The sequence below is a fragment of the Trypanosoma brucei genome, chromosome 7, assembly GCF_000002445.2.
Source record: "Trypanosoma brucei brucei TREU927 chromosome 7, complete sequence".
NCBI lineage: Eukaryota > Euglenozoa > Kinetoplastea > Trypanosomatida > Trypanosomatidae > Trypanosoma > Trypanosoma brucei.
This window is the reverse complement of record NC_007280.1, coordinates 1,072,285-1,085,159: the sequence shown is the minus strand read 5'-3', so window position 1 is coordinate 1,085,159 and position 12,875 is coordinate 1,072,285. Positions and strand designations below refer to the sequence as shown.

Sequence of the window (12,875 nt, the reverse complement as noted above, 5' to 3'; positions counted from 1 at the left end):
CCAGTATTTCCAACGCCAATTTAGAGGCAAGGAGTTTTTTTTTCTTTTTGAAGTAAGGCAAAAACAACAAAGAAATGAGAATTACCAACCTTACCCTCCTCATCCTCCTCCATTCCGCTTCGCTAAGACTCTCCCCGTGCTTCATTAAGTGAGCCAACAGACCCACAGACACAATTACACGCGCAACCGCGGACATGCATTCATTCATGACGATATAACGCTTGTTTCCCACACGCACACACACGTTCATCTATCGATATACCAGCTGATACTGCCTTTAGTGAGTTCCTTCCACCAAAGTCACACCGGTAACACACGCATTTTAAAAAAAAAAATGGAAAAAACCGACCACAAAATGGTGTGTACAATATATATATATATATATATATGTCTATATATGTGCGTATTAGAACCTACAACCGTGTTCCACCACTAAGAGGAACCAACGCCCAAATACTTCCACTGCCTTTGCACCTCTAAAGCTGATAAGAAAGGATGTCTTAATGCATCAGCGCAGCTCAAACGCTCCTTTGGGTCATAGCAGAGTAGCCGCTGGATAAAGTCTAAAAACACCAGGTAGTCACTAACATCATGTCCTGCTTGACCACGACGACAACCTCGTGGCCCTCCCGTGTAAACACCAATAATATCAGCGAGACTCTGACATTGTTCGGGAGTCGGAGGAACCCGAAGTGTAAACGGGCTCTTCGCCGTTGTTGCCTCCATCTGCTGCGGAGCGGTAACTCGACCCTGTGGCAAAGTGGAAGTACCAAAAAGAGGTCCCGTTCCACTTCCCGGCACGCCCGCTGCCGGCCGTAGCTTTGGAGTTGAATTGGATGGGCGGGACCACGCGGGGGCACGGGAAGAAACCACAGCTGTGGAATGGCCTGCATTTTCAGTTGCATTGCTGTTTCCTCCACCACTGTCCACAGCTGTGTTGGCATTTGCGACGCCTACGTTGCTGGTAGATGGGGACTTCGACTGAGGTTTTAAACTATTCGAGGAGGGGAAACGCATCTTATACGCTGAAGGGGTCGATGACAAACCCCGACTTGCACCCGTCATTGCAGTTGACGGTGCGGCACCACCTTTCTTACCCGAGGAAGTCATGTTAACAGCAGTCATTGGGCGACGCGCTGCAGAAGTGGCCGATGCTGAGGTCCCCTTGGTACTCGCAATGTTGTTATTGCTAGCGCCACTACCACCTTGGCAAGACATCCCTAAGGTGCTACTGCATGGCACACATGTAGCGTTTCTTGTAACAATTCGACCACTCAAAGAAGCAGCCGTCGTGCATGTGGGGGAAGGCCCGGAAGTTGCAGGAACACCACTACTGCAAGCCCCTTGCGGACCCGACGTCGCTGTCACAGCAGATACGGACGATGCGGCTGAGAGACTGTGAAGCACATCGGCAGCTATAACTGGTGATGGTGATGCTACAACCTCCTGACGCTGCCCAACCGCGGGTAATGTCTCTTCCTCAGGGGTATCTTCTGGAGGGCAACCCGTTCCCAGTGGATGTTGTTGTTGCGATTGTCTACTGTCGTGAAAAAATATATCCTTCTTCCCACTGCGCTCGATCATATCGTCGGGTATCGGCCCGAGGACGCCGGTAAAGCGTGCAATTTGATCAACTTCTGTTTTGCCCGGAAACAGTGGCACACCGGTGTGAAGCTCAACGAGCATGCAACCAAGGGACCATCTATCGATGGCTGTGTCGTAGTTAAGTTCTAATATAACTTCAACACTACGGTAGAAACGAGACTGCACGTACTTGTATAGTGTTGCTCCTTGCCTCATGAAGCAGGCGCTTCCAAAATCAATAAGGCGAATGCTACTGCGACTTGCGTCCCGAAGAACGACATTCTCAGGCTTTACGTCACTGTGAATTATCGGTGGATCATGCTCCTCTAACTGCTTCAGCACAAGCACCAGCTGGTAGGCAAACTTTCTGGTTAGGTCAAGACTGACACCATTATAGTTCGTTCGTTGGATTAACTGGAAGAGATTCATGCTTAACATCTCAAACACCAGTACCAAATGATTCTTCCACATGAACACCTTTCTCAACCGCACAACCAAATTGTCTAATGCAGGAATGTTATTTAACCGCGAAACGATGTCCACCTCTATCAGACCTTGCGCACGAAAGTAATCCCCATTCCGAACCACCTTCACCGCCACCTGTTCCTGATGCTTCTCGTCAAAGCATCTCAGCACAGTTCCAAAGCTGCCACGTCCCAATGCACCTAATACGGTGTACCGTCCCCATATTTCCTCACCTGTGTACATAAAATAGTGACCATGTTTGTCATCGTAGCCATCGTTACATCTGGACCGTGTGGGGCGCCGTCGCATCTCCTCACAAAGTTTGCTATTGATGCGTTTGTATAATTGCATGATATTCCATGAAAGAGCAACACATGGCCTCCCAAACGAACTGCTACACTGGCGGCTACGACTGGCCTCTGCGGTTTGTGATGGCTGCTGCTGTTGTTGTTGCATTTTGGGGGAAATGGATTCCTCAGCGCTCAAACCCACTAAAGCAAATTCCTCTTTCAGACACACAGACAGTCACAGAGAGACTCTCTCTCTCTCTCTCTCGCTCTCCCGCTCACCTCCGTTCCAAGTTAAGTGGCACACAGTTCCTCACAAATACACGCACACACACACAAAAAAAAATAGTAGTCAAGTACAAAACACAAATAAAAAAAAATGAGATTGGTTGGTGGGCGGAGTGCAATCAACCCTTCCGATTATTGAAGCAATAACCCTTCTCTCTCCCTTTTATTTTTATTTTTTGTGTGCCTTCACCTCCTTCAACGGTGAAATGGGGATCTTTTTGTTTTTTTTAGTGCGTGTATGCGTCGGTGTGGGACAGAGACCCCGCGCAAAAAAAACCAAAAAAAGGTGGAAAGAAACAAGAAACAAAGAGGGAAAAAAATATTTAAATACCTTGGATAGACGCCACCCAGAAGCCCAAAAGGGTGAATGAAAAAACTGAAAAGAACACGTCAACGGTGCCACCAAATATGGTTATTACTATCGCAGCAATGGAAGAAATCAGTTGATGCGATTTTTTCTGTTTTTTTCTATTTTTTTCCTCCTCCTTTCTTGGACTCAAAAGGGATGTGCCAAAATATAAATATTCGCAATACTCGTAATAGTCTCAATAATGGTGATAATAATGATGATGCAATCTTCTCACCACTAAGTCACCGCACAAAGACAGTAAGCGAATATATATATAGACGGTAACAGTGGGAATATAAATAACAACAACACTCGACAAAACACAGCAGTGAACCACCGGACACTTCCAAACCAGAATGAAGAAAAACAACTATTGAAAGCTGTGAGAACCGGTGGGTCCCTTCAGCCCCTCTTTTATTATTTCTTTTGTGGAGGCCCGTCGGATATCCGTTGCGTTCCTTCTCCTGTTCAACCGCGTGTGTGTCCCTCACACTGCTCGTCGCTCTCCTCTATGTATTCCGTCACCTTTATCCTTATTTACCTTTCTCTTATTTCTTGTTTTTTTTTTTTGATACCTCCTTCTTCTTCGCTTCTAGTACTGCTGATTTCGGTGCGCGGCTCTTCTCTTAATATTTTTTTTCTTTTTGGCTCCCCACGCTTTCTCTCCTTAGTGAAACAACGGGCAGATCTAAATGTTCCTGTGTGGGCAATACATAAGAGGCGCCCGGCCCTTTTTTCTCCTATTCGCCTTTTCTTCTATCTCACACCCGTTGTAACGCAGGCGTTCCGCCCCTCCCCTTTCACGTGCGGACGACCACCCCTGTCAGAAGTGGTCAAAAATTATATATATATATATATATATATATATACGACGCCCCAAACAGGCAACCAATAAGAGAAAGGGGGGGTTGCAATTCTATAGCTAACAGCAGTAAAGAAAGAAAAAGAAGGAAGCAAAGCAAAAGTATCCGTTGCGCTACACACCACACAATGACAATACAGCAAAACAGTTACTACAAGTTACCTCCAAACGTACATACAGAAGTAAGCATATGCGCTTTATGAAGGTCATGGGCATCTACCGCTCGCAAGCGTTTGTGAGTAAGTGCTCCAACGAAATGTTATGATAGTAACAAAAACTGGAAGTAAGAAAGGGAAAACAAAACTGTTTACAAAGGAAACGTCCTGACGCTCGTCGGTACACACTTCAGCTTGTAAGGGGTCGGGTATAACTTCATATATATATATATATATGTTCATCACTCAACTTTTTCCCCGTCCCCGATCATAGCGGAAGCCACCTCTCTCAAACAATCAACCGCCACGCGGCCGTCAACAATGGTCATCCGCCACAGCACCGTGCAATGAAGCTTCGAAACGCACGCACGGATGCGAGCAGGGCAAACTTCCTCTTTAAAAAAAGGGGAAAAGGTCACTTTACGATCCCTCCACCCTGGGAAGCCTCGCAAATGCCTCTTGTGTCTGATGTTCGAACGTGCGGATGACATTCGACACACGCAACATTGCATGGGACGCTGACGTACACGCGAGTCGCTGTGCTGTGCTGTCAACACCAGAGATCCGCACATGATTGCCGTCAACGAGATCCTGAAGCAATGACGTCTCAGATATGTTGGAAGAAGATGTTCGTGACGTTGTGGTGGCAGAAGGAAAAAGCTCCCGTGGAGCACATACCCGATACACGGAAGCAGCAGCAGTTTTTTCTGTTTCTGACTTCGCCCTCACAGAAGCCCCACCTGATTCTTCCTCAGTCCCTCGGATTCTCCGCTCATGCCCAACCGCTGTTAGCGCAAATACCTCCTCATTATTGTGTTCTTCCTTTAAAAGTGGAAACAGTTCTTGTGCAGCGACGATGTGCTTCTTCCCTAGTGGCACCCGGCTGTCATACTCGACGCCAAGGTAGAACGACTCTGATAGACTACCTTGCTCGTAGAAGAAACGTTGAAGTTTTGGATCGTGCAGAACTTTCTCGGTCACATACGTCTTGGCAAGTTGCCGTCGCAACACCGCCTCCTCCACTGTTCCGCTAGAAATGAGACGATAAACACCCACATCGCGTGTTTGCCCAATTCGCCACGCCCGCTCACGCGCCTGCTCATCCGTCACCGGATTCCAGTCAGGGTCAAATATCACAACTCGGTCAGCACCAATTAAGTTCACCCCAACGCCACCCACACGTGTGGTAAGCAGCGCCACCACGATTCTGTCATCCTCGTTGAAACGATCCATGAGTTCCTGCCGTCGTAAGCTATTGGTGGTACCATCCATGCGGATATATGTAAGGCTCTCTTGTTCACACATATTTTCAATAATATCTAGCATGGCACGCGTCTGGGAGAAGACCAGCGCACGCTGTCCACCCCGTTGCCACAACTTCAGCAGCTGTCTAAGAGTTTGAAGTTTACTGCTACCTTCATAATTTACCGGCCTGTTACTGCGCATCGAAAAATGTGTCGTGCCTTTTCCACCCGCTTTCCTTGCAGTGGCGGTAGGGGCATTCACAACATCGAGAAAGAAGTTGTTTTCCATATCGTCGGTGTAGTTGAAGTCCTTTGCTTGTCGCATGTGAAAGATATCCACGTGATTGCATATTTGTCGCAACTCGTGCATCACGCAAAACAGCTCATGCCGAACAACGCCTTTGTTTTCTTTATCACGCATCAACTGGAACCGCTTGCCAGCGATGTGCAGACAACCACTTGCATCCCGCCCGTCACGGTCCAACCCACCCATTAACTGGGTGTATGACAGGGTGTTACTCATCAACCTCTGCACGCGTGATGAACTTAAGAGGTCAACATACGCCTCTAATTGGGAATCACTGAGTGGGCACCGAATAACACGTTCGTATTTCTCCGGTAAAGAATCGCTCATCACTTGCTTCTTCAGTCGACGTAGTAAAAACGGGGAGATGCTCTCGTGCAGCACCCGCGCAGTCTCGGCGGCTGTGGCCAAAGCGAGAGGTGACGCCCGAATATTCTTACTGGCGTTGATTGGCACCTCAAACTCTTCCTCGAACCTCCGCAACGTACCCAGTAGGCCTGGTTTAACGAAGTCAAACAGGCACCACAGTTCCTTGAGTGTATTTTGCACAGGGGTTCCAGAGAGGATGAGCCGGTGGGGTGTGGGAAACGACTTGGCAGCAATTGTGACAGTAGCCTCCGGGTTGCTAATCTTGTGCCCCTCGTCAAGAATAACATACTGAAAACATGCGTTGTGAAGCAACCGGCAGTGCTCACGAACGGCCGCATAGGTTGTTAAGAGCACTGCTGGAGTGCCTCGAACCGAATCAATGAGCTTTTCGCGAGAAATAGTGGAAGCACTACTGGCATGCATAACACAGGTACGCACGTATGGAGCCCATCGGTGCATCTCTGCCACCCACTGACGGAGCACTGTGACCGGTGTAACAATTAGAGAGGGTCCACGAAGTTGGTTGGAATGATTTAGGGCATTTAACATGGCTGCTATTTGAATAGTTTTCCCGAGTCCCATGTCATCTCCCAGAATCCCACCGACACGCTGTCGGTGAAGATTCAGCAGCCACCTCAATCCGTCCCGTTGGTGGTCGAACAATTTTTGATAAATGGATGATGCCAAAGAAATACCACGCAAGACTTCAATGGAATCATGCCTGTCCGTAAAGTTTTGCGTGGTATTTTCCCTCTCCCGGTGCTTTCTACCGCCTGCTGATGCCCTTTTTTCCTTCTTAACTTTTTGGAGCACTTCAACAGCCACATCATCAGACTCCTCCATGAGCGCATCGACATCTATGGCATCCAGCAATGAGGTTCCACTTTTCTCATGTGCGCTACCCTCTGTCTTCACTTTGGGGAAACTACTCATGCCAATACCCTCACACTTCACCACAACCCCCGAGTCTTCATCGGTATCCTCCTCCTTGATCTCGCCGTTGGCAGTGGCCACTCCAGCTTCTAACGCTGCTAGACCCGCTAAAGCTCCTTCTAGCCGCTTCCGCTTGCGGCACCGCGCGCTGTAAATGCTTAAGTCGCTGTCATCTGCGTATTTCTGCAACTTGGAGCGGACATCGCTTGGCGTCAGCGTCACTCGATAAGCTGATGGAAGAACGGGGCCGCAGGAATACTGTGCAGGAGTTAATGGCACATCGGCAGAAGTTGACGATGACAGGCGTTGACGTCGCGAAGGCGTTGAAATGTTCGAGTGAGTCACACTTGCAGCTCCATTAGGTGTGCCTATTCTCCCATTCCACCACACCTGAGGTGTCGAGCCCATGCCCGTGGTGAGGCGATCGTGGTAATCGTGATGGTTAGTCGACGCGGGAACCCTCTCCGCACTCCCTACGCCCTCTTGTAGTCCTTGAACGTCCGCTACCGGCTGGAGGGTACGACTCAAACGATTCCGCATTCTGGCCATAACTGCCTCCTGCTCAGTCACTTGCTTACGCTGTTTCGCCTCTTCCACACGCCGCCGTTGGCGTGCCTCGCATTCGATCTGCCAACTGCGGAGCGCTTTCGCACGACTTTCCAACTCTCTTTGTGCCTTCAGCAGGGAGAACTGTAGCACGGAAGCGCTTTCCTTCTCCTCGACTATTTTGTGAGCTGCCGTGCCCACAGGAGCAACGACTTTGGAAAGTTGCTCTTGAATATTAGCCACTGTGCGCTCCACCTCCTCCAGTGCTGCCCATCGCCTTTGCAGCTCAGCCTCATCCGCAGCTGCGGCGGCATCAGCTCGTGCCTCCACATTCGCCTCTACATCTTGACGGAGCAAAGATTCCTCTACCCAATTCACACCCAACTGGGAGAGTTCATCTGCCATCACTTTAACTACGATAATGACGCTAAACAAATAAGTAAATAAAAGGACAAAAAAGCGGAAGCAAACTTGGACTAGCGCAAAATAATAAATAATAATAATAATAGTTTAAGTTCGACATGGCGACGCAACCGCTATCGCCAGAGCTAACACTACCCGATAAATGTGCAAATCTACGTAGGAACGCTCGCACAGGCACAACAAAACTTACCGGTCGGTATCGTGAGTAAAGAAAAAACGAACACACGTGTGGACGTGAACAAAAAAAATAGTGAAGGAAAAGACATACGCCCGTAAAATCGTGGCCAGTACCAAAACAAGTGGAAAGACATGATTCTGAGATATGCGCATGTAACTCTAATACATGGGTAAAATTTTTAATGCAGGGTACGACCGAACTGCGTTGCATACATTGGCTTCAGAAGTGAGATTCTGCTGCCCTTATCCTCCACTTCATATTTGTTTGTTTCTCTCTCTCTCTCTTTGCCCAGTTTCTTAACGTTTATTTTTTTTTTTTAGGGGGTGGTGGTGGTCTCCTCTTCCCCCTTTTTTTATTTTTTCGATTCGCGCTCAACGTTGAGTTACAGTTCGATGCGCACACAAAAAGTAAAAGGGACAAGGACAAAGACTAAAATAAGTAATGATAATGATATCAACCGGAAGTAAAAAAGAAAACATTCGCCGAATTAGTTGAGAGTGATGCGCTCACGCGAGTATTTAGGAAAAAAAAAAGAGGAAAAAGAACAAGGGGGAAGGGAAAAGGAAAGGAAGTAGAGAATTGTCAAAAAAAAAATAATGACAGGGAAAAGGCTATAAACATATTATTTGGAGTAACAATTTGAAAAAAAAAAAGGTAACATACAATCTTTCTTAATTTCCTTTTCCCTTTGTATGTGGTCCCCTCACCTTGAGTTAACCAACAGGTGTTCACTACTTTTCTTTTCCCCCTTCCCTTCCTCCTCACGACTGCCCGATATCTTTACTTAGGTGGGAACGGATTTCCACTGGGGAATAGGATCGGCTTCATAACTTATTTTGTATCCGTTGGGCACTCCCTCAATGAACATTTCAGTCGCCAGGGGGGCGATTTTCACCTCACACTTGAATTCGCCAGTAGCAGTGTCCTTTTCCATCTTGGTGTTGCCAAGGGGTTGAACAGTGCTGTCCTTACCGAAAGCAACTTTCACCACCATGTTGTAGTCCTTGGTATCATTGTAGAATGCCCATTTCTTCTCCTCATCATTGACGATGCGAAAGAGGAGGCCGTTGCCATTCTCTCTGAAGCACTTAAGGACGGTGTTACCGGTGTATGTCGGTGAACCGTTCTCGTACGTGATATCGGACATGTTTGAATGTCTTTTATTTTTCCTTAAATTTGGTATGCTGCTTGTGAAATAACGAAGATTATCTTGTACATAAATAGTGGAAGCACGAAAAGGGAGGAGAAGGGATGAGATGATACAAAAACTCGAAAATACACTGGGCACCAGAAAGAAATGCACGACGCGCCGGACAGCAACGTATGGAAGCGCCAACGCCGCATACAGAGGGGAACTCTTCTGATATAACAGTATAAAGTGCTTTGGGTCGCGCATTTTTTCGGCAACCCCCAAGAACAAAAGAACCAGGAGAGAAAAAGGAAAAAAATGGGGCGAATCAATTCTTCTGCTAACTACATTCCTACTGTCGATCATCTGCTGGACTCGCATGTATAACCGCATCTTGCTCATGACTGAGGAATAGGATTGGCTTCAAAGTTTATTTTGTATCCGTTGGGCACTCCCTCAATGAACATTTCAGTCGCCAGCGGCGCAATTTCGAGTTCGCACTTGAATTCGCCAGTAGCAGTGTCCTTTTCCATCTTGGTGTTGCCAAGGGGTTGAACAGTGCTGTCCTTACCGAAAGCAACTTTCACCACCATGTTGTAGCCCTTGGTATCATTGTAGAATGCCCATTTCTTCTCCTCATCATTGACGATGCGAAAGAGGAGGCCGTTGCCATTCTCTCTGAAGCACTTAAGGACGGTGTTACCGGTGTATGTCGGTGAACCGTTCTCGTACGTGATATCGGACATGTTTGAATGTCTTTTATTTTTCCTTAAATTTGGTATGTTGCTTGTGAAATAACGAAGATTATCTTGTACATAAATAGTGGAAGCACGAAAAGGGAGGAAAAGGGATGAGATGATACAAGGAATCGAGAATGCAATGGCAGTTCGCCAGAACGGACATCGACGACAAACACCCTGCAACCCACTAAGCAGAGATAAAAAAAAAAATTACAAATGTGTTGCGTTCGGTTATGAAGTAACCGCGTCGACCTGCACCATCACTTTCGCCTCCTCACCATCATCGTTGTCAAGTATTACCCTGGCGAATGGTCTTTCGCACTTCATCTGGTAGTGCCTCCAGTGCATCCCTATCTTCTGCCTCAAGTTGCTGCAGGACAGCATCGTCTGGAACATGGGCGCCATAGTCATCCTCCGTAAGGCCCACCGATGGGGGCATTTGTATGAGCGTCACGAGTGCCTGTCGTGAATCCATACGGAGGGAGTCCTTAAACACCACGGTAAAGTACTGAGGATGCGGCTTCAGCAGCTCCAGAAGCCCCTTATATTGGAGGCGAATGACCTCCTTGGCTCCGTAGGGAAGGCGCCCATAAACGTCCACGGCGAAACGAGGTTGCTGCTGGAGCTCAGCCGCGCAAAGGAAGAGCAACTCCTGCTCTGTATACGTATCTCGAAGGACGCCAGGCGGCAGCGGTACGCCTGGACGAATAAGATGCAATCGATGACGGTATCGGTACTCAAAAATACGCACCTTTTCCGGAGCTTGCTGAAAGAGTGCAAGGGGTTTGTTAGGAAGGAAGTCAGACAAGGAGAGCGGCAAGGACCTCAAGAGAAAATTGAGGGAAATGGAACGGTTCCTCGGCAAGTAACGCAAGATGGCGTCCAATAGGACCTCTCGGTCAGTGTACGGACTGTCTGGATTTCGCTCCAGTGACATGCGGCGTCGTACTTTTTGGGCTGTACGGCGATCCTTCTTCATTAGTGCATCCTCCAGCTTATCCTCCAAGGTTTTCGTTGTATTGGTTGTAATTTTCCTGTCAGAGATGAGCCCTACGAGGGAATCTTCCTCAACATAAAATATCTCACCATGGACACGGAAAAAATTAATAAGTGTGCCATAGTACATGATTATCTGCGTTTTGGCGTGATCCGATATGCAAATGCATCCGGAATTGTTATATTTATCACAGCGCTGCAAATCGGTAATGTACGCTCGCTGGCCCGAGAGCAAGCCGACAAGTTCTGACACAACCGCCGGTGTTGGACTGTCGCGGTAGGAGAGACAGGTGACAGACGCAGCACGGCACACCTCCCCCTCACCCCTCGGTGTAAAACAGAAGACATGTTGCATTTGCGCGAAGAAAAGCAAAGTCTTGTAGCCCCTTAACGGCAGAAGGGCCTCGACGAGTGCGGTTGGGGACCTCATAATGAGCACACGAAGGGAAACCCAATGAGCAGAGGTTGACATTATTCGGCAGAAAGACTGGCACAAAAAAGGGTCAGGCTGGTAAGCCCTCCACCGCTCATGTGCAGCAATACCCGCTCCATCGAGTGTGAAATCCAAAAACCGATTGCCACCATGCAACCGCACAAACTTCTCACCCTCAAGCTCCACGATTTCCAAAGTCCCCGTCGCTGCGAAGAGACCTTCAATATGCTCCGCAGTGTATCCCTCTGGCAGCTCCTGAAGGAGTTCTGACATTGGCACGAAGAAAGTAGGAACGTACGGAACGAGCATTTGAGGGGTGAACACACCGTCTGGCACATGCTTCTTCCGTTTCCCAGCAAAACTACGCTGCCGCTGTGACGGTGGGGGAAGCGGAGGGGGAGTGAAGTTCGGAAAAACGGGCTGAAACACCTCCAAAAGACTCTCCCTCTCGCACAACGACGTGCGCTGCCGCGACGTACAGTCAATCGATGGTTCACCGAATTTTTCATCACAAGTGTGAGTAACAGCATTGAAGGTTGCAAACGCTTCCTCAGCCTCCTCCTCGCTGTAGGCCTTCACAACGTAAACGTGGTCCTGCGAGATGTAAATACCCCAGTGTTCCGTGGAGTTTGTAACATGCAACTGCCTCAGCGCACTGCTGAGGGTACCAAACTGATTTCGAAGCCATCGACGCGTGTCATGCTCAACTACGGACGGTGGCAGGTGGCGGTTACTCACTACCTCATCAAACGACTTGGGTATGGTACTGTAAACGTGCGCAACTCTCGACACACACGGTGCACTGGCTATGTGGGGGGAAACGAGTTGGAAAAGCAACTCGCTTGGTGAAAGAAACCCATGGCTGGAGTGCTGCGCAGATTCTGTCGAAGATACCGCGGAGCAGTTAGCCGATGTTTGCTGGTGGGAAAAACACCGACTCCCACTCTTGCGAATAGTTGTCGCACCTGCTCTGAGAAAGGTGCGATGCGGGGTAAGCAACGGGCCTTGCAGCACATTATTAGTAATCTCGGGTGTGAGCCCTCCAAATCGCAGCCGCGGAATGCAGTTAACGTTCAGACACAACGAGAAGGTCCTGATGAAGTGATGCATCGCGGTGCTGTGGATCATTCTACCCGTTTAGATAAAATACGGGCAAGTTGGCTAGCCGCACGCCTCACTTGACACTTTCAAACTCCTCAATCACGCTATACTTTGGTTTGATCTTCACTTCTGCGTTGTAAAAGCTTGTAGGGTTTCCAGTCCCTCTCCCCATGAAACCACAAATGACAGCGGAAATGGTGCCACCAGGTCTATCCTCATCCGCCTTGTCGAAGAAAACAAAACAAAAAAAAGTAGAGAACCGAATAGAGTGGAGCCAACACGGCACAAGAAAAAAAAACTCAAATTGCCCAACATGTCGTTTACCAAGAATTCAAAACCTATAAGACAGGGGCTAACGCCGCATTAAAGTTTCAGAAAAAATGGCATCACTTATAAGGTTACGCAAAATAAGCTTATTCACCACAAACACAATCACCATCCAAAGCAGATTGTCAACAACAATCATCACACTGCAAACAATAGCTCTGG

At 48.1% G+C, this 12,875-nt stretch overlaps 5 protein-coding genes across 5 annotated transcripts, besides 5 other annotated features; all 5 read right to left on the bottom strand.

Annotated features, from left to right (window-relative positions):
- Window positions 1–12,875: part of a sequence feature (sequence corresponds to BAC RPCI93-5F10) that runs on past both edges of the window.
- Window positions 368–399: a microsatellite.
- Tb927.7.4090 (serine/threonine-protein kinase, putative) lies at window positions 433–2,400 on the bottom strand (the record flags this gene model as incomplete). The annotated part of the gene is made up of 1 exon (XM_840939.1): window positions 433–2,400. The coding sequence occupies one exon, from the start codon at window positions 2,398–2,400 to the stop codon at window positions 433–435; it is 1,968 nt and encodes a 655-aa protein (XP_846032.1).
- Window positions 2,586–2,610: a microsatellite.
- Window positions 3,815–3,842: a microsatellite.
- Tb927.7.4080 (DNA excision repair protein, putative) lies at window positions 4,411–7,791 on the bottom strand (the record flags this gene model as incomplete). The annotated part of the gene is made up of 1 exon (XM_840938.1): window positions 4,411–7,791. The coding sequence occupies one exon, from the start codon at window positions 7,789–7,791 to the stop codon at window positions 4,411–4,413; it is 3,381 nt and encodes a 1,126-aa protein (XP_846031.1).
- Window positions 7,870–7,894: a sequence feature (AT_rich).
- On the bottom strand, window positions 8,772–9,134 carry Tb927.7.4070 (calpain-like cysteine peptidase, putative; the record flags this gene model as incomplete). Its single annotated transcript, XM_840937.1, has 1 exon — window positions 8,772–9,134. One exon carries the CDS (start codon window positions 9,132–9,134, stop codon window positions 8,772–8,774), a length of 363 nt encoding a protein of 120 aa, XP_846030.1.
- Tb927.7.4060 (calpain-like cysteine peptidase, putative) lies at window positions 9,515–9,862 on the bottom strand (the record flags this gene model as incomplete). The annotated part of the gene is made up of 1 exon (XM_840936.1): window positions 9,515–9,862. One exon carries the CDS (start codon window positions 9,860–9,862, stop codon window positions 9,515–9,517), a length of 348 nt encoding a protein of 115 aa, XP_846029.1.
- Window positions 10,146–12,413, bottom strand: Tb927.7.4050 (hypothetical protein, conserved; the record flags this gene model as incomplete). Its single annotated transcript, XM_840935.1, has 1 exon — window positions 10,146–12,413. One exon carries the CDS (start codon window positions 12,411–12,413, stop codon window positions 10,146–10,148), a length of 2,268 nt encoding a protein of 755 aa, XP_846028.1.